At 34.4% G+C, this 27,653-nt stretch overlaps 5 protein-coding genes across 8 annotated transcripts; 3 read left to right on the top strand and 2 right to left on the bottom strand.

Annotated features, from left to right (window-relative positions):
* Positions 1-589: 589 nt before the first annotated feature.
* Positions 590-1,700, bottom strand: LOC105631849 (Ribosomal protein L33 family protein). Its single transcript, XM_012214048.3, has 2 exons — positions 1,560-1,700; positions 590-885 (listed from the first exon to the last, which is right to left on the bottom strand). Exon 2 carries the CDS (start codon positions 880-882, stop codon positions 706-708), a length of 177 nt encoding a protein of 58 aa, XP_012069438.1. The 5' UTR covers positions 883-885; positions 1,560-1,700; the 3' UTR covers positions 590-705.
* A 43-nt stretch (positions 1,701-1,743) lies between these two features.
* On the top strand, positions 1,744-4,774 carry LOC105631852 (Cox19-like CHCH family protein). Its single transcript, XM_012214049.4, has 3 exons — positions 1,744-1,902; positions 2,051-2,257; positions 4,338-4,774. Exons 2-3 carry the CDS (start codon positions 2,070-2,072, stop codon positions 4,468-4,470), a joined length of 321 nt encoding a protein of 106 aa, XP_012069439.1. The 5' UTR covers positions 1,744-1,902; positions 2,051-2,069; the 3' UTR covers positions 4,471-4,774.
* A 542-nt stretch (positions 4,775-5,316) lies between these two features.
* On the bottom strand, positions 5,317-9,179 carry SCL28 (SC35-like splicing factor 28). Its single transcript, XM_012214050.4, has 7 exons — positions 8,808-9,179; positions 8,407-8,484; positions 7,704-7,868; positions 7,509-7,573; positions 7,262-7,301; positions 5,916-6,143; positions 5,317-5,572 (listed from the first exon to the last, which is right to left on the bottom strand). Exons 1-7 carry the CDS (start codon positions 8,996-8,998, stop codon positions 5,563-5,565), a joined length of 777 nt encoding a protein of 258 aa, XP_012069440.1. The 5' UTR covers positions 8,999-9,179; the 3' UTR covers positions 5,317-5,562.
* A 1,982-nt stretch (positions 9,180-11,161) lies between these two features.
* SPL7 (squamosa promoter binding protein-like 7) lies at positions 11,162-17,872 on the top strand. 2 transcript variants are annotated; one of them, XM_012214051.4, is made up of 10 exons: positions 11,162-11,817; positions 11,904-12,079; positions 12,167-12,369; positions 12,510-12,584; positions 12,691-12,798; positions 13,539-13,656; positions 14,585-14,720; positions 15,414-15,570; positions 15,935-16,477; positions 17,218-17,872. In XM_012214051.4, the coding sequence occupies exons 1-10, from the start codon at positions 11,291-11,293 to the stop codon at positions 17,515-17,517; spliced, it is 2,343 nt and encodes a 780-aa protein (XP_012069441.1). In that variant the 5' UTR covers positions 11,162-11,290; the 3' UTR covers positions 17,518-17,872. The 2 variants fall into 2 exon arrangements, with proteins under 2 accessions (XP_012069441.1, XP_012069443.1); XM_012214053.4 differs by having other exon boundaries at positions 11,165-11,817; positions 11,933-12,079.
* Positions 17,873-21,699: 3,827 nt separating this feature from the next.
* Positions 21,700-25,413, top strand: LOC105631855 (Major facilitator superfamily protein). Of its 3 annotated transcripts, none has more exons than XM_012214054.4 (18): positions 21,700-22,030; positions 22,259-22,321; positions 22,417-22,506; positions 22,590-22,649; positions 22,774-22,839; positions 22,946-23,011; positions 23,111-23,186; positions 23,280-23,344; positions 23,424-23,516; positions 23,610-23,690; positions 23,789-23,873; positions 23,976-24,022; positions 24,116-24,178; positions 24,306-24,365; positions 24,449-24,502; positions 24,613-24,672; positions 24,769-24,883; positions 24,975-25,413. In XM_012214054.4, exons 1-18 carry the CDS (start codon positions 21,818-21,820, stop codon positions 25,088-25,090), a joined length of 1,473 nt encoding a protein of 490 aa, XP_012069444.3. In that variant the 5' UTR covers positions 21,700-21,817; the 3' UTR covers positions 25,091-25,413. The 3 variants fall into 3 exon arrangements, with proteins under 3 accessions (XP_012069444.3, XP_012069445.3, XP_089580297.1); XM_012214055.4 differs by having other exon boundaries at positions 21,891-22,030; positions 22,183-22,321; XM_089724171.1 differs by having other exon boundaries at positions 21,892-22,030; positions 22,189-22,321.
* Positions 25,414-27,653: the final 2,240 nt, after the last annotated feature.

Here is a 27,653-nt window from a genome sequence, read left to right as displayed (position 1 = left end):
CTTCAGGTTTATTATTACAGACAACAACCATTCGAGTGATTGCCTTCAATTCTTAGTGGTGTCAAATTCCAAAATGGGGCAGGAGACCTTTCAAAGTAAGCAGGGTAACAAACTTGACAAGAGAACCAGAAAGCTACATATCCAGAGTTTGTCCGCTGGTCTCTAAAGGAATCAGTCTAAACACCATAATTGTAAAACACGGGGAGCAGCAAAGTAAGGATTTACACAATAATTCAATACAAAAAGAAAATATTAACAGCTACAGGACATAAACAGTCTCTTCATTTCGATGCGTCAGGTTAGGGGCAATGCAATGTGCGCTAATGACTTCAGACAACAAAGCAAAGCAAGCATGCATTTAGCATTAAATCTCAATTTACACTCATTGCTGTAAAGGGATTTTAAGGCTCAGACTCAAGAAAAACCAAGTATCGTAATAGTATGAATTTATAAGAAATCATTCTATAATCAATATATAAACATCGATCCTACCATATGGATTCTGCTAGAAGTAAAGCAACTGCAAACTTCTAAAGAAATTACTTTTTCGCATCATCTAAAGGAGGGTTGAAGAAGGGATGACAGAATATAATAAATGACACAATTCTTATTCAGGTCTACTGACTAGAAAATTGTTAATTGCAGAAGTATATTGATCCAAAATAAAATAGACAATAACAAAGATTTATCACATATCCTTCCACCTCATTTCATTTTTGCCTCAGTAAATAGAACATGGCGATTCACCCGAGGGTCGTATTTCCTAAACTCAAGTTTCTCAGCAAGTTTCTTAGAACTCTTTCTCTTCACGTAGAAGAACCCAGTCCCAGCAGCTGAAACAAGCCGGATGAACATGAATGTCTTCTTTTTCTTGTCACCCATGTCCTAATCGCATAAAGAAAACAATAAAAGAACAGTATAAACAAAAACATACTTCAGAGAAAGGATTTTTTTTTTCCCCTCACAAATAAGAAACAATATATATAACTGGTATACATGGGCATGTGATGCTCTTTGTATTTTTAATAAAGGCAGTCACTCTCCATGGGTTGAGTCTCACACTCACTCTCCATATAGAATCGAAATCCATTGTCCACAACATACAACAAATTTTTTCATCTCTAATCTGAAATTCTAACAGACTAGAATAGGTCTTAAATCTTGACTGATCATATCAAAACAGAAAAGACAATAAATTAACAAAGTTAGACAGAATTCGAAGCCCAGTCACCAAATAAATCACATCCACAATAATAGATCCCACTTGATCATTTTATCGAGCACCTTTTGAGCAACATTCATGGACTAACCAAATTCAATTATAGAAGTCAAAACTCGAATTTCTATACTGACCTAATTATAGAAAACGCAGGGCATTTGATTAAACAAAGAAATAAAAATATGATATTTCTACGAGGCTACAGTAATCTTAAAACAAAAGCAAAGCAATTTTGGTACAAAGAAAAACTCAAAAGGGTTAAATAGGGTTAAACAAAAGCAGAGAAAGTCGGCAAATTGTTATCAAAGAATCGATTGAAAAAAGAAAAACTGAAACTCACTAGCCAATCTTCTTCGTAGCAGTGAAATAAACGGCACTCTTCAAATCGAACAGGAACTTCAAGGGATAGAGATTAGCAACAAAAACCCAAAACCCTAGAAGAGAAGAAGAAAAAGCCTAATGACACGTTAGTCTCTAAATCATTTTATGACTTGACATAAATACCCTTAGTCACTAATATTTATTTCCAATGTAGGTATCTTATCCTATTCCTTTACCTCATGGCGCACGTTAGCAACACTGGGCCTCTCTTCGATTTCTCAGCATTCAGCATCTAAACGATCTGGTTTCCTCCTTTTCTTTCTCGCTTACGAAGCTGTGTCTCTGACTCTCAGAAGCAACGAGTACGTACAGTTAATCTTGATTAAGGAAAGAAAAAGTTTCCCCCCAATAAATATTGAAAACCCTCATCTTTCTGTTTGTTCATTGAGAAAATGTGGAAATGTCGAGAAGAAAATTAAAGTAAATTTTATGGTTGTTTTTGTCCTTAAGGTTGTAGAACCGATTGGAGATGGCGAGTGCGGTGGACGCTACTGGAAATCCGATCCCGACATCGGCGGTGTTGATGGCGTCATCAAGGCATATAGGGACAAGGTGCTACGAGGAGAATGTTGCGTTTCTCAAGTGCAAGAAGAAGGATCCGAACCCGGAGAAATGCCTCGATAAAGGCCAGCAAGTCACTCGCTGCGTCCTTGGCTTGTAAGCAATTTTAAATTTCTGTATTATCATTTTGTTCTTTTGGATTATTTAGCTGTTTCATTATGTTATTAGTTGTTACAATTGTTCTTAGATTTTAATTATATGGTGTCTCATTGTGGTAGAAAATAATTTTTAGATCATTTCTATTGAACTATTGATCATGGATGCTTTTGTAGATTTTGTTTCTCTGTTTTATTGGTTGGGTTCAAGAAGTTCGCAATGCAAGCTCAATTTTATTAGATTATGCAGGAATTTCCTTTTTTTCTTCGGTTTTTTGGGTTTAAATTCAGATAATGAAACTGTGGTGGGATTTGGACTGAAAAGTAAAATGGTAAGTCCAGTATTAAATACATAATTGAATTTGATTAATTTGCTCCAAGGGCCTAGATTCTCAACAGTTTTTGATGCATCCATGTGAAATGTTCTACTTTGGGAGTTGGGGGAGATTAACATCCATTTTCTTTTCCGTTGTTTTTTTTTTCCGTTATTCTCATGCAGATTAAAGGGTTTCATTGATGATTCTGCATTGACTAGTTGATTTGCATATCCTGTTAATAAAAAGATATCAACTTTTCAAGGTTGCATATATTATGTGGTTGGCTGTTTCTTTTAATTTTGTCTTTTGGATTATCTAAATACACACATGATCATATCTATTTATATGTTAAATGGCTGCACTTGGGCACAAAATCGCTACTAGTCTTGGACAAACACAAAGTTTGCTTAGTGCTTTTTATGTGGTTGGCTTTTAATAGTTTCTGGAGATTAGATTGTGGCTATTTTATTGTTTCTTTCACATTTGTGTTTTTTGGAACAGCTAAACTCACACATGATCATATCTATTGATTCATTAAATGGCTGCATCTGGATGCAAAATTGTTACTATTCTTGGACAAACACAACAGTTTGTAGAATTCCAAAATTTATATTGTAGAATCCTCTAGTATTAACGATTGAGTAATGACTGTTGATAATATACAAATCCTGGTCTTGCAAAATTGTGCTTGACAGTAGACTCCTGTTAGGATTGGTCATCAAATCAGTACAATTCTCTCCATATTTGACTCAAACTTTTTCAAATAAGATTGGATACCTTTCTTCTCAAGTCATGTGTAGATAGTCTTTTTGCTTGCAGCATTTCTCTTTGGGGAAAGTGATCTACAACCATTTTAATCTAGCTACAGTAGTAGTTGACAAATGTTAGTTGCAACAAATAGAAATGGTAATATCCTTTGAAAATCTAGACTACTGCTGACTATAATATTCTATAATAGAAAGTAACTCCTATTAGTTACTCTGTTGTCACTCAAGGCAACGCTTCACAATTAAACCATTTGTTTATCCTTTAGATACTATTTACAATATAAGCTTCTTATAGTTGAATTAGAAGTTTATGTCATATCTTTATAAAAGTCAAACTTCAGATTAAGCAATACATCCAGTTCCTTTCTTTATGTGTCCAGCAAAAGACTTGTTGGCCCTGGACTACAAAATAAGATAAGTTTCTGGATCCTATTAACCCTCCTTGCTCACCCACTCCCTCCCTCCTTCCAATTCCAATGGCACTTGAACCTAGGATCATCGTCTAATTATTTTGGTAAGCATGTAGTGCAAAATTAAGGACATGGTGGTGGATACCACTGTTTTTCGCATTGCCAAATGCTTCAAACATCATGCTCCATAATGCATGTAAGTTTGTGCACAGTATCTCTGCAGCAAAGCAAATACTCTTAAATGTCTTATTTCTCTTGTATATGGAGTTGTTTGAACAAATTGTACTGCAAATTTATTTTGTTTCCCCTCTATTTTCTTGTTGTTTTTATATCCTTTATAGTCTATAAACACCATTTATGCTTGTATTGCATGCCAACTCCCACTAGCTTGGATTGAAGTTTGGTAATTAAAGTTCTAATCATGCTAATCAACAATTTTTCACTAAATAAAAAATATAGATAATATTCTAATAAATTAAGCTTGCATGAGCTACAAGAACTTGCATCACATAAGGTTAGGAGCACAAACCCACGTGTGGAAGTATTGTTGGTCGCATTTCTAATTTCTGAAATGTATTGAACTGCAGGCTTAAGGATCTTCACCAGAGATGTACAAAAGAGATGGATGCTTATGTCGGTTGCATGTATTACCATACAAATGAATTTGATTTGTGCCGCAAAGAGCAACAGGCATTTGAGAAAGCATGCCCTTTGGAGTGATTGGCAAGCTAAACTTGTGATGCCATTTTTACAATAATTTAGGGCAGTTTGCGGTTGAGCAAATACTGTTGTTGCACACATTTTGATTGCTTCATGGATTGTCTCCGCTTTCTAAGGCTTAAAATTTCCTTTGAGGATTGCTTTGAATCAAAAAGATGGGACCTTGCCTCCGGTTTTTTTTTTTTTTTTTTTTTTTTTTCTTAAACATATATGTTGACTAATTCTTTTCTTTTACATGGATTGGATATTTGGATTTACGCATAATCAGGCATTATCAATTTTAATTTCAGTATCTTTTGCGTGATGAACATGTACCTGGAAACTATAATTTTTTTCATTTGAAAGGGCTAGAATCCAAAGTTAGAAACTCAAGAAATTTGTAATGCCGTGTACGAAAAAGTATAGCATTCAGCAGACATCCTTCGCTCTTAAAGCAAGAGGCAGTAGATGAGTCACAAGTCCTGTATTATGACACTAAGGTCAGGTGTTGATCGGCAGTGACATGCAAAATTAAGACTAAAGGAACAATTTCCATTTGCACAATATTGGCTGCGGAATAAACAGGAATGACATACATAACAGGCGTTTGTTTTGGTAAGCTAATTGCAATGCAACCATAATAACACAATCCTAGAATTGGTTTATATGTTCCCTGTGCCAATGAAGCATTCACACAAATTATTACTTACAGAACCTTAACTGAAACCAGAACAATAAACCTGTGAATCGAGTATTATCTCTTGCCCCCAGCAGAAAATTGGGCCATTCAGGTTACTGATTGTTTGTATAATCTCTGATTTACACGCTATGAAAACACAATTCACAACAACCAAGCCAGCCAGCTCATAAAAATAAGATTGAGCCACAAATATTATCATAAACTTCCATTTTACCAGCGTAATAGAAGGTAAATTAACAAACAGAGCTAGCATTAGATGTCGGCAAGTTTATTCAACAGAAAACACACACACAAAAAAAGACCATAAGTGATTAAGAAATACACGATCTATCTAGCAAGACTAATCCCAAAGTGTGCTTCCCAATGCAAGCCCTATAAGCAGCACCAGATAGCAACATTAGTGTGAACAGCCATCAGCGAGATCTGCAAGGAAAACGCCATGTATGATTAGATCTTCAAAGAAATTTAAAAAAATGCATGAGTTATATTTCTGCCTGAAAAGGCTATATAGGACATTGGAACATTTAAAATAAACTCAAGCACCCCAAATTCCTAAACGCATAGAACTATACTACAATGAATAATTGCTCAAAATTAATTAAGACAGTTCTTCAAAACTGCAACCGGGTATTGGAATCATCAAGCAGCCCAAACTCCAAAAAAAGCATAATCACCCACTATGAGTCAGAGACAGCATTTTACAACCACAAAAAGGACTGGTATTCACTTGGAATAGGGGAAAAAGAGGCATAGATGAGCTACTTACCCGTAGGATCGCAAAGGAGACCTAGATCGACTGCGACTATCACCTCTTGGACTCCTTGACCTGCCAGATGCATAGTCTCTTTCATCATGAGGACTCTGACCATTCTCCCTTGGGCTTGGGAACCTTTGGTTTGACTTATAGTCCCTCTCATCCTTCGGAGAACGAGAACGAGAAATTGACCTGGATCTCCTGGGAGATTGATAGTCATCATCCCTCACACCATGATCCCTGTCTCAGTGGCAACAAAAGAGACATATTAAAAAGGATTGATTTATTAAACAATAAATCTAAACTTAATAAAGCACACAAACTAGAAGCATGTCTAGTTAACATTAAAAAAAAACCTGTCTCTATTAACAAACTTCAAAATCAAACCATTTTCATCACAAGCTCATCATTTGATTAAAGACAAGGTGCATTCAACAAAGCAAAAATTTCTACTTACATCTTCAGTATGTTCAAAAACAAAATACTTCCATCTTCAGTGAAAATCTAATTAATCAAAATATGACCTTTACCTGAACCTTTTTCATGGTTTCTGAACAAAATTATGACACTTGGATCCAAACACTTTGAGAGTTGGGCTCTATAAGGTGTACTGGTTGAACAGCATCTGATAACTTCATAGCTTTCTTTGCCACAACTTTACAAAACCTCTAATTATCTTTTTCTTGGGCATTGTCATCATTATCTCTACCAGTAAAACTTTGAATAGCTTTCCTTCTTTGAGGATGATTTCTTTCTTTGCCCAACTATAAGCTCTATATTCTTTCTTTACTGGATAGTATATGCAAAACAGGATATCAAACTTAAAAAATTTATTTATTAAAAAAGTTATTCAAGAGAAACAAAGTACCCCTGTGATTCCAATTAAGTCTCAGGCCAAAATTAGCTTAATTAGTTAGCAAACATCACAAAGCAAAAGTCAAAGAATAGGACATTAACCACAAGACATTTTTTTTTAAACATCCTTTACTTAAAGCCCACAAATGAATTCATTAGAAGCTGAGAGAAAAATGGAGATCACAACATGAAAGGCAAATACAAATAAAATATATAATCTAATATCTAATTTATAAACAAACAAACATTGTAGAAATCGAGAATTTAATTTCTGTCATGACAGTTTTACGTATAGCGATTAGGGTTAAGGCAAGTAAAGATGTTTAGATGTGATATTGTCAATACGTCACTTTCCATTTCCAACAATCTCATTAAACATCCAAATATAAGCAGATTATTACAAACAATACAAGCAAATGGCACAAAGACCAAGAAAAGATGAAAATGCTAATAATACAAACAAAAACACAAATTGCAAAGACTCCTAGCATATATAATCAAACCTGGAGTCATGCCTGGCCGGTGAAGGTGACTGTGAGTAAGCTGCCACCAAAAGGGGAGAAAAAAGATTTACAACTTAGCAAAAATTATTTTTTAGAAAATTTCTTAAAACAATACTATGATATTATTTCAATTCAGCTTCAAAAAAAAAAAAGAAAAAAAAAAAAAGAAAAGAAATACAAGACCACAAAAACTTAAAGATCTCATCGGAAACTTCAAATAAATGTCTAAGTCAAAGTTTGAACTAACAATGATGCCGGCGTCTAGGGGATCTTGGAGGTGTTCTCCCTCTGTGGCTTCCTCCATATCGACCACTGCAAATAAACACAAAAAAATTAGAGAGAAAACAATCAATTCCTGGAAAAAAAAAATCATTCCATTCATAAAAGTTTAAAAGATATAAACACAATACAAAGCAAGGAAGCAACAACAATATTTGTACACCTCACTCGGGAACTCGTTCGCATTTCTTGAGGAGTTTTTCTGTTCTCCTCTGCAAAAACAATCCTTATCTCGCGTCCACCAATAATTCTATGATTCATACGTTGCTTCGCTTCAGCTGCATCTTCAGCATAACGGAACTTCACGAATCCAAAGCCTCGTGGCTCCCTACAAATTGAAATCATAACAACAAAAGATCAATCATGAGATGAAACATCCTAAAGGTCATCCAAAAGGAGAAACATAAATAGTTTCAATAGTAGCTAAAGAAAAAAGAGCCACAAGATTAGCAAAATATGAAATCCAAACATGTAGTACATGAAATTCATTTCCAATACAAATAGATATATGCAATTTTATGGGGAATATGTAAAAGATGGATCAATGGGAAAAGAAGAGAAGACAGAATTGTTGAAAAATTGTCTCAAATTTAGCACATCCAAAGATGCTAGAGTTTACACATCCAAAGATGCATAAGCATGCAAAAAACATTTAGCACATTTCTCAATTTTCACACAGAATAATTTCATTTCTTCTGCACAATTCCAGTCGACAAAATACAAAGTAGAAGAAAGTTATTACTGATTTTTTTTTTTTTTTTATGAGAAGAATGTTCTGCCTGATGAATGACTAAATCAATATCAACATGTAATGGGCAAAACAAACATTCGAGAGCACAGACATGCACATAGAAGAACAGGCATACCCAGTGTAATAATTCTTTGGCAAATATACATCCTTCACAGGTCCGTATTTCTCAAATGGTCCCCTAAGGTCTTCAGGCCTGCACAATAATAACATTAAGTCCAACAGTTAAGGAGCAAAATTTTACAAATATTTATTGGAAAAAAATTGTTCATAAGCTATTTAAAATACAATAAAATATAATGAAAACATCATTCTAACATGTTGACACTCACTGCATTTCCCCTCCTTGTTTATCATGATAAAAACTAATTAAAAAGAACTATATAACATCGAATACCAGTAAATTCCCTTCATACATCAGAATTCAACGAACATTACAAATTTGAAAACAAATCGAACGTCCATGACAAGCGAATTAAAACAGAAATGCACTAGTGTCCGGAGAGAGAGATAGGGGACCTGGCGTCAAGCGGGAGATTACGAACGAGCAAGCCAGAGGGAGCAGGGGAACGGCGTTCACGGTAAGAGCGGCTGTCACGATAGCGATCGCGGGGTTCTACGTCGTCATAGTAATGCTTTCGGCTACGCGGAGGGGTTTTGCTACGGCGACGGGGACTATAGCTCCTGCTGCGGCTCCGGTATCTCGCCATTGTTGCAGATGTCAGTGAAATCCTAAGAATAAGAGAGAGATTGAGCCTCTAAAACAAGCAGGTAAAACCCTAACCCTAGAAGAAGGCTTCGATGGGCTTCGAAAATTTTGGAGGGAGAGAGAGAGAGAGAGAGAGGGAGAGAGAGGAAATAAAGAGAGTCTTATCTCTTGCTGCATGAGAGAGTGTGTATGACTGCGTCGTCGTGCGTTATCCGGACAGGGACACGGTTAATGCTTAAGGCCCAAAAATACTTATTGGGCTCAAACAAGTTCAGTCCAAGGTTTTGTTCAGTTTAAAATTTTTGATTTGGTAACTTGGGCTTAATATGAGCCCGGATCAAGTTGGATTGAACTTGGGCTGATGGAAATTAAAAGCTTAGTCTAGCCAATATAACAAAAAAGAGACTAATTTAACCAAATTATCATTTATCTCAAAATTAAAAATAATTTATGAATATAGTTATTTTATGTATATAATATAAATAAGAGTAAAATTAAAAAAAATATCATTTTTTACTCTTTAAAATACTCAAAACGTCTTATATTTTATGACAAGACAATGAATCCAAAATAATTTATATCTTAAGACAGATGGAGCAAGTCAAATTAATGAACAGGGATAAAAAAAAAAAAGCAAAAAGATAAAAGAGAGTCCATACTCATCATAAGTTTTATATCTCCCTAATTAATTTATATCAACCAGGGTTAAAGATAAGTAATTCGACACTTTTTATTCTTATATAATTGAGGTCAATAATTTGATCATAAGAAAAATGATTTTGAGATATTTTTCTATGTCGGGATATTAAATAGATGCCTGAAAATGCATTTCCACCTGAAAAAAACATGGAAAAGGCGCAGCCAGCAACCTTACTTGTGGACCGCAGAAAATGGGTTCTATTCTGCACTTCTGTTAAGGCGAAAGGCTAACCCTTTTAATTGTCGGATCCCAGGTGTGAAAATTTTGTCCGCTGTTATTGGAGGGAAGAGGATAGATTAGCATGTCATCATTACTTTGCATCGCTCGTCCTTGACAGCGATGCTTCACCTTCCCTCTTCCACTCGCCAGCAACCCAACACTTACACGCAACCGCTACCAACTCCTAAATATTTTACTCATGGTTCAAGCTCGTAATCCACACTCAACATTATTAATTTGTCGAGGATCAAATATTTTTTTTATCATCATTTGTTGATGATTGTAAATGTTTTCAATTCTGTTAAGAGGTCTGCAAATAACATTATTGGAGATTCATTAATTAAAATTAATTATGAGTTGTAATATTTTTTGACAGTAAATCACAAAAATTTTTAGCTTATGTATATAATTAAAATTGTCATTTGTTAAGTGATATTTTAGTACTAACATGTTTACTTTTATTAAAATATAAAACATAATAAAAAATGCATTTCTTTTCATAAATACTTAATATGAAAATATTATGTTTCAAAATACTTACCACATTTTCCTGTAAAAAAAAATACTTGTCATATTTGTGATTTTAATATTTTTTTCCGTGTTTACTCTTTATACATAACCAATAATTTTTGCTTCAATCTCTCAAAAATTTAGTATTTGAAATTATTAAAATAGAAATATTATAATCCATTTTACTCAATAATTTTATTATAATTTAAATAAATTTCATAATTATTTTAAGAGACGTGAATTTTTCAATGTAACAAGTATTTATTTAGGAATGAAGATAATAGTAATATTAATTTATCATATTTATATATAAAAAGAAATTTTATGTTGAAAAGTATAAAAATGAAATTGAAAGCTTATATATATGAGGTTAATAAATTCAACTCAGATAAATAAATTTATTTTTTAATTATTGAATAAAAATTTATCATTAAATTGAAATAAACAACTCTTGTCAATTAATTGGACTTTATGTTTTGCTTTAAATAACAGGAAAAAGCACCGTTTTATTTTTAAAGATTATTATCTACGACGTAATCCGACCATATCCATTTTTTATTTATCCATTTATAAAGTACTACTATTTCCACCATTAGGGGCGCGTGTAACAGAAGAAGTGCGTGAACTTGCTATTTTTGTTACAATAATCATAAAATATTCTAAGTCGCCACAATAAATTCATTTTTCTTTTTCCAATCAACGACTTCGAATTTCCACCTAACCGGCTGACCGCTGAGCCAACCGAAACTTACCCACCCCACCCGCCCAACCACCACCGGAGACCACTCATCTCTCCCTCTCTCCACGTCTCTTGGTCGCACCACGCCAATCTCCTTCTAAACATCTAGGGTTTTGACCCGCTTAATGGAATCGCCTCTTCCACCTTCACCTGACGCTCAACAGTCTAATCTCGACGAAATGGAAATTCACTCGCCGGTGGTCGATGACCCGTCTTCCTCAACTCTTTGGGACTGGGGCGATCTGCTGGACTTCACAGTAGACGATCAGTTCCCAATTTCTTTCGATTCCATCGACATTCCAACAACTGTCCCCACACAAGTCAATGATATCGAAACAACTCAAGTTCCGGATCGGGTCAGGAAGCGTGACCCGAGGTTGACATGCTCCAATTTTCTCGCAGGTCGGATCCCCTGCGCGTGCCCCGAGATGGATGAGAAGTTGGAGGAAGAAGAAGGTATTCCTGGGAAGAAGCGTGTCCGTACGACTCGTTCCAACTCGGGTATTGCTCGGTGTCAAGTACCTGGCTGCGAGGCTGATATTAGCGAGCTTAAAGGTTATCATAAGAGGCATAGGGTTTGCTTACGTTGCGCAAATGCAAGTGCTGTTATACTCGACGGAGAGAACAAGAGATACTGTCAACAGTGTGGCAAGTAAGCTTTTAATCCCTTTTATTTTTTTTCCAAAATTTGTTAAATTATTGTATATTAGACAGATCGTCTTATGTTGATTTGGGCAGGTTTCATTTGTTGTCGGATTTTGATGAAGGTAAAAGGAGTTGTAGAAGAAAATTAGAGCGCCACAACACTAGACGAAGAAGGAAATCTCAAGATCCCAAGGGGGCAGTTTATGGGGAACCCCAAGGGGAGTTGCACAATGAAGACATTGCTTGTGATGACGAAGAAGCTGGAAAAGGTTTTCATGTGTTTGAAGTAAAGTTAATCTGTATTGTTTGATAGATGCGCATTGGCTAGTGGCTTAATTTGATTTTCTGTGTTGTAGACTGTCAGGTAGTTGAGAAAGAAGCATTGGTTGAATCAGTAGATGGAAATATTTCTACCCTTCGTTCAGCTCCTAATTCACAGAATCTCAATAGTGATAGTGGTGTATCTGTTGGAACTCCAAAGGATGGTGGAAAAGATGATGATTCCAAAATTTCGCTTTCCCCTTCCAATTGTGACAACAAGAGTTTTTACTCATCTGTGGTGTGTCTCCAGTGATTCACTCTGCCCTTTACTTCCCAACTGTGCATTTACTGTTGCTCATTTCTGTTTAAATATATTTTTAAATATTAGAATTTAGCAGTTTATACATGATGTAAATTTGAAATGAAATTTTGTTATAGTGCCCAACAGGTAGAATATCATTCAAGCTTTATGATTGGAATCCGGCAGAATTTCCTAGAAGGCTTCGACTCCAAGTATTTTAAAGAATTACTATTACAGTTTAGTATTTGAAGAGTAATAAATTTTTGCATGGTCAAGGATATTAAGAATTGATTGACATGTGGTGTACTGTATTTACAGATATTTGAATGGTTGGCCAACATGCCAGTTGAGTTGGAGGGATATATTCGCCCTGGTTGTACAATATTAACTGCATTTCTTGCGATGCCAACATTTATGTGGGCAAAGGTAATAATTTGAGTAGATGCCATTTATGATGTATCTAAAGTTAAAAGGATTGAGCCAAATTTGCATCTGTTTTCTGATGGTTCTACAAATGAGATTTTGCAATTTTCCTTTCTTTTGTAGATCATAGTCTATTAAAATACTACATTTATCATTTGATTTATTTATTATACAACTTCAGCTAATTCTTGTTTGTTTTCTGCACATGCAAAAGTGTGAAAATCAGTCTATGTTTAAACAACAATATCCTTGAGATTAGAAACTTCTTTATTTGTGTTATGCTGATTTTGATGAATTTCATTCTAGATTGCAGTTCAGCTGTCTTGCTTTAGATTTTGTCTTTTAAGTTCTGAGTTAGTCCGATTCTTCAAATATTGGTTGGATCAGCAAGTTTATCCCTTTTATCTGCTGGCTGATTGGTTTAAAGAAATTGCTAATATATAAAATATTGATGATCATATGGCTTTCAACCCATGAATCTCGTTTTGATGTACCCAATTTAATCTATGAATATAGCTACACATTTCTCAGAAGGTGTTCTATTTTTCTGTCGTCATACCATGTACTGAATATTGTTCCATGACAATACTGTTTTCGCATTGCATTGCTTGCAAAAACAAATGTTTATTGCGAATTTAAGGAAGCTCCCTTATATTCTCAAACTTTCTCTTTTTCCATAATTTGTACTCAGTGCTTGGCAGAATCTGCATGATTTAACTTCAATCTTTTGTTGGATGAAGCAGTTGTTTGAAGATCCCTTGTCATATTTGCATGATTTTGTTATTATGCCTGGAAAAATGCTGTCCAAGAGAAGCCCTATGCTAATTTATATGAACAACATGATCTTCCATGTCATGAAAGGTTTGTATACGTTCAACTTCATCTTTTTTCATCTCACAGTGTTACACATTCCTTTAGTTTAAGTATCTGTTGAAGTATTAATTGTTGCCATTCTATTCTGCAAAATGAGTAGAATTCAGTTGGCGCTCTGTTTTGGTTGTTGATACTGCAGCTATTGTAGTCTTGTTTTTTGAACAATTTTTATATGCATTTTGTATGGGGAAGCAAGGAATAAAAGCTGATTTACAAAATTATTACCAGAAGAGTTCCTTTTCCAGAATTATGTTTGCGATCCCTGTCTCCATTTCTCTGTGCTATGTAATATGCATAGCATCTGCTTTACAACTTATGGTTCTTGTATCTTCCTTTTTGTTGTCCTTTCTCCTTTCTTCTTTATTGTTTTAGTTTAACTTATGGACTAAACTGGCAGAACACCTGCAAGAGTCAAGCCATAAATGTGTTTTGTGGTATGCCTTAGGATATAGAATGAAAATCTCATTGGAGCTGGAATATAATATTGACAATTAGAATTTTATTTCAAACTGTTCAGTGCCCCCTTGGTACATCCATTCAACTATGATTACTTCTGCCCCTTTTTGGTTGTATTTCTGTTTGCCTGATCTTTATTGTGTCTTCTTCTAATTACTGCAAATTTTATATGTGTTACCTCTTGAATTGATGAATCTATATCTACATGTGCTAAGTGATTTGTTTCTTTTAACATTGTTTTATTATTTAATTATCATACTGAACTCATTTAGTGAATGGTTTAATAAGGCCCACCCAAATTTTTATGTTTGGGTAACCAAGTTGTACCTTAAGTAGGAAAACTAAGTCCAAGCCATGTTAAGTCAAGTTACTCTTAACCTGAAGTCTTCCTAGCATGTTAGCTCTTTATCCTTTTCAAGTTTTTAGTAAATCTTAATCATTAATCTTTTCATGGAATTAGATGAAAATTCAGTGATGAAAGTAAACATGGAAGGACAGGCCCCGAGACTTCACTATGTTCATCCAATATGCTTTGAGGCTGGGAAGCCCATAGAGTTTGTTGCATGTGGAAGTAATATGTTGCAGCCTAAATTTAGGTATGGAATTGCGTCTTCAAGCTTGTGATCCTTTGTAAATGAGATGCAAACCCCTTTTCTGCATAGTTCTTCAGCAACTGTATCCTAGTTTCTTTTGCTGTTAATGGATTGAAAACATGGCAATACTTTTGGTTTTTGATTTTAATCTTTTAGTGAGCACGAAATGTTTCTCAAAAAGGTTAATAATTATTCAGACTGTATTATAATTTGGTATCTACATTTCCTTTACTGGGTAATAATAGCTCCGCTGCTAACTTCAAGCCAAATGTATATGAATTGCTTGCTAGAGTTTTCTTGAACAACTCTGGTCAAATAAAATAAGCATTGATATTAGGTGCTGTTATCTAATATACTTTTTCGGGGTTGAAAAGAGAACTTTCCTGTGCTACTGAACTGCCTTTCAATATCTTAATTGAAGTATGTTGGTGCAGTTCAAGATGAGGTGAACAATGCCTGTTTGGAAGTTCTTCCTTTTTTTTTGCTTGATTAATTTCCTATATTAGCTTAATCTTGCTATAACTTCAAATAAATTCTTTCTTTTCGACATGCTGCAATAGTATATGTAATCTTCTTAATAACCTTTGAATTGTGAAGTTGATTTCCGAGATAAATCAATGTACTTCCTGATTGTTATGATTTTGAAATCTTGAACTTTAACACCATAGATTATAATAACGATGTTCATGATGGCAGGCTTCTGGTATCATTTGCTGGGAAATATCTTGCTTATGATTACTGTGTAGCATTACCACATTGTCATACTGAAGGGTGTTCCAGTAGTGACCATCAATTGTGCAAAATATGTATCTCTCATATCGAACCTAATGTCTTTGGTCCAGCATTTATTGAGGTAGTTCTCCTGCTTCTTTTTCTATGTTTTGTTGGTTGTATTGAAGTTATGCAGGAAAGACCTTCTGCCTTTATCCTTAAACAGCTTTTACTTCCTTTTGATTTAAAAAAAAAAAAAAAAAAAAAAAAAAAAAAAAAAAAAAAAAATCAAAGTTCATATCTTATCCTTATAAAAAACAGCTTTTAGCTCTAGATGTAAATTATACCTTATCCTAATTGGCTGCTGCCAATAACATTAGTCTATAGTTTGGATGTCTGAAATCTGCAATTAGATGCTGCTAACTTTAGAAACAGTAATTTTTAGTTATTCAGGTGAGCTTTGACATCCTATAGTTGGTTTTTGTTTATATAAATGTCTTTTGCAGGTTGAAAATCAGAGTGGCTTATCGAACTTTATTCCTGTAATTATTGGGGATGAAAAAATTTGTTCTGAAATAAAAGTGATGCAGCAGAGATTTGATGCATCTCATCCGTCCAATGGTTCACAGTGCGTAGTTTCTGAACAAAGACAGATGGTTTTTTCAGAGTTTATTTTGGATATAGCCTGGCTACTAAAGAAACCTTCAGCAGAAAGTTTTCTACAATTTAGGAGCTCTTCACAGATTCAAAGACTACACTCTTTATTGAATTTTTTGCTACACCATGAGCTAACTGCCATTTTGGATAAAGTTTCACAAAATTTGAAAATCATATTGGATAAAATTGAGATAAGCAGAGTTGTTTATGGCATTAGTGATTCTGATATGGAGCTATTACAGAAATATATGGATTGGGCCAATAATATGCTTCTTAAAAAAGCTAAGAAAAGCGATGGTTTAGCCTTCCAGTGGGCATGCACTGTAGAGGAAGGAGGTTCTCAAAGATTCTCTCGAAGTGACGTGCATTCTGCTGCTCCGTTCAACAGTGAGGTGAGTTTTGGTGTTCTTTCCTTGCAGGTTATTTTATTGTTTATTGTTTTGACATTCAGAATTCAGAATCTTATCAATCAGTAATTACTTTGAGCTTTCTTTTGGTGTTCACTTTTTTTTTTCTTTTTTTTTTTTTTGGATAAGGTAGGTATTTGAAACAGTTATGTTCTTTCTGAAACAAAATCTTAACATTGTACGGCACAGCAAGGGTGAAAAGAAATTTAGATTGATTTTTTAAGATTTAGGCATGTAACATACAGCCTTTAAAGTGCACTGCAATCCAATTTCATCAGTGTTTGTTGATTTCTTAGTGTGTGTTGGGTTTTTTCTTATTATTATTTCTTTGTAGTTTTGAAAGATGGTTTCAGTTTCTGCGATGAAGAAATTGTTTTACATAACCTTGTGTGTAGTTTTTTATTTCTCTTACTTATTTGTTTTGCTGTCTTGGTTCTCGCTAAATTAACAAATCACATTTTGTCTGTGTATTGTTTAATGACCTTATGCAATACGTGTCTCAATATTTTGAAAATCCCTATCTAATGATTTGCCTCGTCAAAATATTATGTATAAGCTTTTCTATGCCCTGGGTCATGGGTGTTCTGTTTATAGGAGACTGTAATAGTCTGCTTTTATAGTGTTTGAAACTTTGTATTTCCTGTCAATATTATTTCATCATATAGTATTTGCTCTTTGTTTCCACAAAGGTCTTTATAACTTTTTTTCTTCTATCCACTCTACAGGATTTAGAGAGCAGTTCAGATGGGAAGTCAGGTGTGATGGAAAACTCATCTGCTGTTGTTAGAAGTGAAAAGGTTCCACTTTTAAGTAAAGAGGTGGTTATGGATGTGAACGTCATCAGAGGAAGGCCAAACAAGTCATGTAGTCTCACTCTTTCCAACAGAATCATCAAGCCTCGACTCACTGTATTTTTGATTGCAACTGTTGCTGTTTGTCTTGGAGTATGTGCCATCCTCCTCCATCCTAAACAGGTTAGCAAGTTAGCAGTATCTATACGCAGATGTTTGACAGAGAAACTTTAGATGCTAAAACCAAACTCCATCCACATGAAAATGTGTCTTTTGGATTGCTGGCTCTGTAAATTCCATTTTAAGTTGATAGTAGATCAAATTGAGCTGCCTCAAGCAAATAGTATGGGGCTTAATTTCTGACTCGTCATTGTTTATAGACTGGCGGTTCTACTTATTACCGTGATAATAGTGTCTTTGATGGCCGTTTTTGCGGATGATGCATCAAGACAACTGATTGGTTTTTTTTTTCGGTTGAGATAAGAATTCTTCGTTAGGCATGTGTATACCTTCTTCCAATCTCTGACCTCAAGGCTGAAGCTCTTGTATCTTTCATTTTGTTGTGTATTGAGCAAATAATTATGCTGAACTCTTTGCTTTGATAGTGTCAACAAAGGTCTAATCACGATGGAATAAATACTGCATACCATATGACTGCTACCAAATTCTTGGCGAGGACACGTCTGATAATTTGAAAGCATACTGTTACTGGTCCCAAATTCTGGGAAGGGTTGTTTTCTTGCATTGGATTATTCTTTTCATACCAATAGTGCAAATTTGCTTTGATTTTTTATCCTAACTTTGTCCGTCTAGTGTCCGTTGATTTGATTGTGCCGTTGGGTTCGACCTGATTTCAAGTCAGAAACAGCCTGAAGCCGGTCTAGCATCAATCATTTGTTTATTTATTAATCCGGCAACTTTGGAGTACAACAAGAAGTCATTGTCTGTCTCTGTCTGGCAGACGGTTCTATAGTCGTCCATCACTAGCGGTCCTTTTATGCAACTCCTGCCGTAGGAATTTGAATTTCTAAATTACTAACGCAACCAAAAATCGCTCTAAAAGATATTATTATTATTATTATTATTTAAAAAAAAGATATATGCAATTTATTATTGTAAAGTACTATACTATAATAATAAAAGTGGACCGACAAAAATAAACAATGGGACCCTTAAATTGTAATAATGCAGGGAAAAAAAGATGGAAAGCATTTGTAAGTCAAACTGCATCCCTGTTCTAACAGTCTTGTGGCCGAGATTCCAAGGAGATTAAAAGAACGAAAAAGTAGAGATTTTCTTATAGAAAATATGGTGGTTATTCTCAAAATATATGGCCTATGGAATTTGATTTTCTTTGATTTTTCTTATCATTCTCTAACAATTTTGTGCGGTTCAATCACATGAGATAATTTTTTTAGAATTTAATCATGACCTTTTATTTTTACATTTTAATTTGATAAAAAAACGTAGTTATTACGAAATGTGTAGAGTCACGATAAGTCTCTCTGTAAAATTCAGAACATTATAAAAATAATCTTCAAAATTACATAGTCATATTTATATATTAATCTTAAAATAAATACGTGTATTATATATATATATATATATATATATATATATATAATTGAAATTCACGTTGCACAGAACCAATTGTTTGTACGAAGACCGCAATGCATTCCATCATAATTTATTAAGCTTATTCCACGAGACAAAGATTCCATTTCCAGCGTTATTAACTACACGATACATTCCATTATTATAATAAAAGTTCACTAAACTAAAATTATAGACGCGTTTAGGTGGAAATTTAATTAATTAATTAATTAATTCCCACTTGCACAAAATACATTAGAATTTCATATGTTCAATGATAGCTGCAGCAAGTTGGGATGGATCAAAACCGTGAGATATATATCTATAATTAAATAATTTCTGAATGCTAAATCCTCGTCCTTCCAAAGACACAGACGCGTGTTTTTCTTTTGGATTTTTTAGACTTAATTAATTATGATTTTATATAATAAATTATTTGAATTTTCCTGTAATTATTTATATTATGTTTTATATTATAATTTTAAAAGTTGATTCTAATCAATTAACTGTTGAGCAAATTCACATTAATGGGTTATTCGTAGCAATTACCGTTAGTCATTGAGAAATGATATATAAGTTACCATATTTTGTTCCATATTAGGTAATCTAGGAGAGTCTTGTTCTTCATTTCCTATCTGTACTATTTCTGATATTTCTGATAATGAAATATAAATACCAGTGATTTAAAAAAAAAAAAAAAAATCGGCAATGGAACTTAATAGATAGGTACATAAATATAAAGACTTAAAATGGAACTTTCCTACAATTATAGATTAATAAACCACTCAACAAGGGAGTGTTTATTACTTCTACTTTTTAATATTTAATATTTTAAATTTAAAAGCAATTCTTTCTTTTTTTTTCTTCAAGAATTAAAGGTGCGCTCTCTCTTCCACTATATAGTATAAATGTTTTTGTCTCTTAATAAATGTATTTTCAGATGAAATTTATAATTCTTACTCGCGTGGAAATTAAGATCGTTGATTTTTTCAACTAAGACATTATTAATTAAAAAAATTAATTATAATAATCAATAATAAATCTGAACCAAGTGGGCATTCGTGGGGTTATTCATGAACGTACTGATTATCATTAATTATTAGATCACATGTTACGTGGTGCAACAACACAGTACCAACAAAAAATGGAAATGTCAAACAAGGTTGGGCTCCTCACCCACCAAGTATAGATTTGGGTGCGTTGGTTCTGACTCAGATTGACATAAGACAAGTCCTAATCAATTCTACAAGAAGACGCCTCAACAAATTTAAAAAAAAAAAAAAAACATTTTTTTTAAAATTTGCTACAAAACATGGCTGGCTGACTCACTCACAGCTCGTTTCTGATATATCAGACTCGATATTTTTTATTGCAGATTTGTCTTCTTCTCTAATGAAGAAGAAGACTGTTTTCATGGATGGAATGGGAAGAAACGTGATCTAGTGATGGCTATGGCTTGTGTTTGGGGCCACCATCACTCATATTCCTTAGCTGTCTTCTGCTTTTCATCACTGTAACATGACATTTAGGGTTAGTTTTCAAAGATAAAATACTTTAGTGATGATATTTGATTCTAATTAAGTATTATTTCGTCATTTTGATAAATAATGTTACATTAAATGTAAATATTACAAAATATTTAACATTTGGACAAAATAACTAAATATTTTAATGAAAATAATAATGAATTAAAGTTTCTACTAATAGTATTTATAGTAGAATAATTTTTCTCTCTTTTGCAATATTTTCATTTTTAAAATTTTTATCTATAATTAAAATTATAGTAAGATATTACATAATTATGGTAAAAACATAATATATATGTGTTGTGTACGCACATGATAATATAATTAATTAAGGATGTGCATATAGTAAGACAAGTATGGTAACTAAATGTATATGTATACGTATACGTATTCTTGAATTTACCCTTTCACGTCATGGATGGGTGAGTTGCAATCATTTAGGTGGATTCAGAGTACGTATCCCATCATTAAACTGAGAAAAAACAAAGGAAGGAAAATGCCAAAGCTTGTTTTTCTGTTTGCCAAAAAAGTAATTTCAGAGAATCCAAAGGTATTTTGATAAGCCAATTGCGCCACTTGCAAAAATACGTTTTATTAAAAATACGTTTCGTCCATTTAAAATTTTAAAATGAGCCATTTCAGAAAAAAAAAAAAAAGAAAATTTAAATGAGATAAAATGCTGAATCAGCAATTTAGATTTTGGTTTATCCATTAAGATAATAATAAACCAAGATGTATATTGACTAATCCTGGTCAAAGAGCTTAGCTGGTGAGTGGCCAGATATAAATTAATATATAATAATATACTTGAAATATAAAGTAGAATTATTAGAATATTTATTTTCAAGATTTTGTTTAATTATTATTAATTAATTAGAATTATAAGTTAACCGATATTCGGATTTAAGAACCTCAGTTATTACAATAATCCTGGATTAGATTAGACTTTCACTGTCTAATGGTTGGAACTTACCACTTCAGCCGTCAAACCAAGTAAGGAACACGTCAGCTGGAGATAGGTATAAAAATATAGATAATCAGTTTTTTTTTTTATTATTATTATAAAAATTTTACGAGATACAAATAATATATAAGTTGAATGAGCTGGCAGTACTGACAGCTTAATCCCACATGCCACTTGCAATCCATTGCAGGCTTTTACTATATATATCTTCCAATCATTGACGGCGTTTGGGATCAAAAAGAAATTTTTTTTTTAACTTTTTTTTAACCTGAAAGAGAAAATATCTTTAGGGTCTTGCACTTTTGCATGCATATATATAGCCCATTCCAAAGCTATATTTTCTCACATCAGCCCCTAAAAAGTCCTGACTTGCAAGTTTCTTTCTTTCTGTCTCTCCGTCTCCTTTTGCCTTTCTTTTTTTTTTTTTCAGTTCTTCAGCTGAAAATTAGCTATGGCAATTGGGCAATACAAGGATGTTGAACAAGGGGAAATTAATGTTCTTGAAGATTTGAAAAGACCATTAGTTCAGGAAGAAAAAATTATTTCTCATAAAATTAAAAATAATTATCAGACTGATAATGAAGAGGAAACCACTGGATCAATTGGAATGGTTCTGTTCAGCACATTCGTTGCTGTTTGTGGTTCTTTTGAATTTGGCTCTTGTGTAAGTTCTTTTTAACTTCTTTATGATTCTAAAGTTTAAAGCTTTAAGATCACATTAGAGGCTAGAGTAATGGAGTTTATATTCCTGGTTCAAGAAAACTTCGAGGTTTACTAAATGGATTTTTCTTTTTTTTTTTTTTTCCTTTTGTTTAGGAACAGATTACAAAAACACAAACAAGCACAAATGTAATAGGTTAGGTTTTTTTAGCTTAAGCTATTGTTTTGGCAGGTGGGCTATTCAGCACCCACTCAATCTGCAATCATGGAAGATCTTAATCTCACTGCATCTCAGGTTAGCCTATTTTTCTAATTCTTTTTTCAGTTAATTATAGTATCATAATATCAAAATTGTAACTAAGTAATATGAAATTACTGTTCAATTTGTAGTACTCCATGTTTGGCTCCATATTAACAATTGGTGCAATGCTTGGTGCTATTACAAGCGGCCGGATTGCAGACTACATTGGTAGAAAAGGGGTAGGTTAATAAATTTCTTTAAGATAATTAAAAACTAGTGATTAAACACTAATTTACTTAATATGATTTGTTTATATAATCAGGCAATGAGAATGTCAGTTGGATTCTGCATTACAGGATGGGTAGCTGTGTTTTTCTCTAAAGTAAGAGTTTTTTTTTGCCTTTTGGTTCTTGAAAATTCTTTGACAAGTTCATGTTTCTTCCATAATTTTATGACCCTGAAACACCAAATCAATCCTTTCTTTGTCGTTAATGGCTTTGGTGCAGGAGTATTTTTCGCTTGACATGGGAAGGTTTTTCACTGGTTATGGCATTGGAGTTTTCTCCTTTGTGGTAATTATTTGATAATGATGATGCCCTCAGATCTTATGGTATTTTCTGCTTTGCAAATCTTCAAATGATAATATTTCTTCTTTTTTTTTTTTCTGAAAAAAAAAAGATTCCAATATATATAGCTGAAATATCCCCAAAGAATCTTCGTGGAGGGCTTACCACATTGAATCAGGTACAAATTGTGATGAAATGTTTCTTCTTCTTTTTTTTTTTTTTAAAGAAAAAACACAAACTGTAGTCTAATCATTACTAATCTTTTGAATCTATGCAGCTCATGATTGTTACTGGGTCATCCACTGCATTCTTGTTAGGAAGTGTTATATCATGGAAAGCATTAGCTCTAACTGGTAAAATCTAAATTTGCTACAGAGAAAGGAAAATTTTGCTGCAAAATTTATTTAAAAGAGCAGGAGTATTTATTTGTTCATTTTAATTTGAAGGTCTGGTTCCTTGCATTTTCCTTCTTGTTGGCCTGTTCTTCATTCCGGAGTCTCCTAGATGGCTGGTAAGCAGATAAACAATCTCTTATAAAACCTGTTTAGCAAAATGAGAGAGAAATGAAAATAAAAATTTTACTTATCCAGGCGAAAGTTGGCCGAGATAGGGAATTCAAAGTTGCACTGCAGAAACTTCGAGGCAAAGATGCTGATATTACACGCGAAGAAGATGAAATCCAAGTACTTTGACTTAAACTAACTTTCTTTGTTAAAAAAATTAGTCATGTATTAGCTAATGCATTTCAGATATTTAATAGTTCTGTTTCTTGACAGGATTCTATTGAAATTCTTGAAGCCCTTCCTAAAGCTAGATTTCTTGATTTATTCCAAAGGCAATACATCCGTGTTATATTTGTAAGTAAATTCCTTATCTGTTTAATATGTATGTGGTTATCCCATCATAATTGCCAGGTTTTCTGATAACTTGCAAACTTGGACTTGGAATTCTTCAGATTGGAGTGGCAATAATGATATGCCAGCAATTTGTAGGAATTAATGGAGTTGGATTTTATGTTAGTCAAATTTTTGTGACTGCTGGTAAACCCATTTCTGTGTATTTTTAATTTCATGTATTTATTACTATTATTTTTTAGTTTTTATCTTTGTTGTTGACCAATAATTTTGTTATGAAATCTGGAGGACTTTCTTCTGGGACACTTGGAACCATTGCTTATGCTTGTATTCAGGTATTTGACATTGGCTTGTTTCCAAAAGAAAAGTAAAAGCTAACAATTAAACTTCTTGGCTGAATGCTAATCCATTGAAAATCAATTCATCAGGTTCCGATAACAATAGCGGGAGCAATGTTAATGGACAAGTCTGGAAGAAAACCACTAATAATGGTACATAAGTAGACTTTTTTTCGTTTTTTTTTTTTTCTTCCAAGAAGTTATTACTTTGGCTTATATCTTATATTGACAGATAAATCTTGTGAGTAATTACTAAATATGCTTTTGCATATACGTGAAGGTTTCTGCAGCTGGGACATTTTTAGGCTCCTCTATGGTTGGAACTTCTTTCCTTCTCAAGGTAAGTCCCCAAAACTGTTAATTACTCTATATTAACACTTATTTGAAGATATTAATTTATGTTAATGATTCTTATTTAACCAGTCACTCAGTTTGTTGCTTGGATGGGTACCTATTCTAGCTGCTGCAGGAGTACTGGTAAATTTACCTACAATTTGACTCCAATTTCATAAAATCACTCAGCAATCTCCAGGAATTTTAATTCCTGAAATATATATATATATATATATTTTCCGCTATGAAATCAGGTATTCATATCAGCATTCTCAATTGGAATGGGAGCAGTTCCATGGTTGATAATGTCCGAGGTAACTAAAGATTTTAGCATTAGTGCAAGACTTGTTCAAGATGCAGCATTCAGAAAGTTTTTGTGTCATCTAAAAACTTGTTCTGTTTCTTTGCAGATCTTCCCAATAAATATAAAGGGAGTTGGAGGGAGCTTAGTGGTATTGGTGAACTGGTTAGGTGCTTGGATAGTTTCGTACACGTTTAACTTTCTCATTAGCTGGAGTTCCTCAGGTAAATAGCAACTTTTCCAAGAAAAGAATTCTATCAGCTTTCAATGTTAAATATCAAACCGAGTAATTTGTAATTCTTGATTGTGTTTCAGGTACTTTCTTTTTGTACTCGGGATTCTCATTGATGACTATTCTTTTTGTGGCCAAGTTTGTGCCAGAAACCAAAGGAAAAACACTGGAAGAAATTCAAGAATGTATCAATTCATAGAAATGTAGAAATAATATTCAATGGAAATTTTTTTGGAAGATGATAGAAATTTTGATGTGATGGGTAAAGGTCCAGTAGAAGTTACAGTTGAATAGTATCTGCAAATTGCAGCAAATTCTCTGCGGCTGGAAGAATCAAAATTTTTGTTATCGATAGATAGAAAGAAGATAAAGGCTTAAAGCTATAAGGATTAGTGAGGATCTTCACATTCTAACAACTAGAAGTGCTTGTGCTTTTCATTTATGTAGATTATGAAAATAGCTTGTCATTCAATTAACGAAGAAGAAGAGTTTTTAAGCTTCTGTTAGCAAGCTTAATTTCAATTTTTATCTCCCTAAATATACCATCTTAGATCCCTTTTTTGACGCCAAATGTTTTGTATTGTGTAATTCCGGATGGGTCAATAGCTCATTGTTGATAAATTTCAGACATGGAGTCGTGGACCACCTAGGTTTATAGCATCAAGTGCAACATAAAAAACATTTGCTCTGTACTCATTGCAGAGGATTAATAAATTGAAGAAATGGAGTCATGGACCACCTAGGTGGATGATGAATTATGAATTAGAATATATCCAAAAATACCTAATAATTAACTCTTTCTAACACCTGAATTTTTATTTTCAAAATTGTTTTTGGATCTAAATAAATAAAAGATCTGATTTACCATACAGGCACAAACAAGAACCCCAAAATTTATTTTAGGTTTAAGCTCCGTGGTGGTGGTATTGGGGTACAATTATTTGAGAACCAAGACAAAAAGACCCATTCCGTAGTCAATTAAAATCTTCCATTCCCATAAAATAAAAAGCCGTCGAGAATTTAGAAAAGAGAAGAAAAATCTCGAGAATCAAACGACCATCGATTCTCGCGAAGTCAAATGCCGAATCAGAGGTCGATTTAACTGAGTCACGGCGAGTTTGACTGTTATCCAGAAAGTTTGATGTACGATGAGGCTTGTATTGTCCTTTGATCCAAGAAGTAGAAACCCAGATTTTCTGAGGCCAATCCATGGCGTTTTGGCCATCAACTTCAAACAGTATAGGTACGAATTATGAACTTCAATTTGCTGGCCTTGCTTTATTGAATCCAGTGGACTACTAAACCAAATAGGTGGTTTTTATTGAATCTGAGCAGTCCTAGTCAAAAATGAATATCATTTTTGACGCGGACACATGACGCCTCTTGGGTTATGATCGATGACGTGGTAGGGCTAGTGTGTCTTCCAGCTGTACTTTCCTTTGACGTGTCACTTTGTAAGTGGAATTACGTGGCAAATACTGATGAAGTGGCTTCCGATCGAACACATGTCTGCCACCTATTATTAGTTCGATGATGTGATGGCGCCAACGTGTCTTCTAGCTGCGGTGACACACAAAATCCATGACCTGGCCACAGTTCGAAAATGTGTCTGCCATTTGGCACATTTTGACAGACAGGCGATGACTGGAGGAGGACGAGCCACGTGGCCGCCACAATGACTTCGTTTGATGATGTGGCTGTGATAGCTGACATGGCGTCGGTTCTAGACGTGTTTGCCTTTCGGGACACTCGCGACACATGGACAACAGGTGGATGACCACTGGACGAAGAATGACTACATGTCCGCCAGCCAGCTGGACATACCGAGGACGTGTCATTGTGCTAGTGGAATGACGTGACCTTGGTAGCTGATCTGGCTTCCATTTCTACACGTGTCTGCCATTTGGTACATTGATGACACATGGACGACAGATGGACTATTACTGGACAAGGGCACACCACTTGGCCACCACCTTGATTTCGTTGGATGATGTGGTACAGCGGAATGACATGGCAGGTATGGCTTGCGTGGCATCCAGTCGTTCACGTGTTTGCCATTGGAACGGTGCTAATACGTGGAAGACAGGTGGATGATGACTCGACGAGAACACGACGTGAGGTGCCACATTCTGTTCCAGCTGTACTTCTTGGGTACGTGTCTTGTGCCAGTGGAATGTCGTGGCCCATCTGGCTTGCAGCCGTACAGGTCTGTCATTGGCACGCGGCTTACACATGGACGACAGGTGGACGAGGACACACCACGTGGCTGCTGCCTTTATGATGTGAATGGAACTATCGTGGAATGACGTGGCGTGATAGCTGACATGGCTTGCATCCTACACGTGTTTGTCATTTGACGCACTGCTGACGTATGGATGACTGGTCGGAGCACACCACGTCGCTGCCACAATGGTTCAGGTCGATGACGTGTGGTTGCCAGCCTCTTCCAGCTGTAGTTCCTGAGTATGTGTCATTGTGCAAGTGGAATGACGTGGCTCAGGCCTGACTTTCAGTTCTACACGTGTCTGCCATTTGGAATACTTCTGACACATGGTGGCAGGTGGACGATGACACACTGGCTGCCAGCTGGATTTCTGTGGACTACGTGTTTTCCCTTACTGTTCTTCGGTTGACGTGTCACACAGTAAGTTGAATGACATGGCTCATATCAGTGACCTGGCTTCCTCTTCGACACGTCTGCCAATTTATAAATTGCCGACTCATGGCTGATAATTGGACATAGGCGTACCACGTGGCTCCCG

Source organism: Jatropha curcas, chromosome 7 (genome assembly GCF_041381405.1).
Source record: "Jatropha curcas cultivar XTBG-Jc1 chromosome 7, XTBG_Jcur_1.0, whole genome shotgun sequence".
Classification (NCBI taxonomy): Eukaryota; Viridiplantae; Streptophyta; class Magnoliopsida; order Malpighiales; family Euphorbiaceae; genus Jatropha; species Jatropha curcas.
The sequence above is the reverse complement of the archived record's forward strand: the minus strand, read 5'-3'. Positions and strand labels throughout refer to the sequence as shown.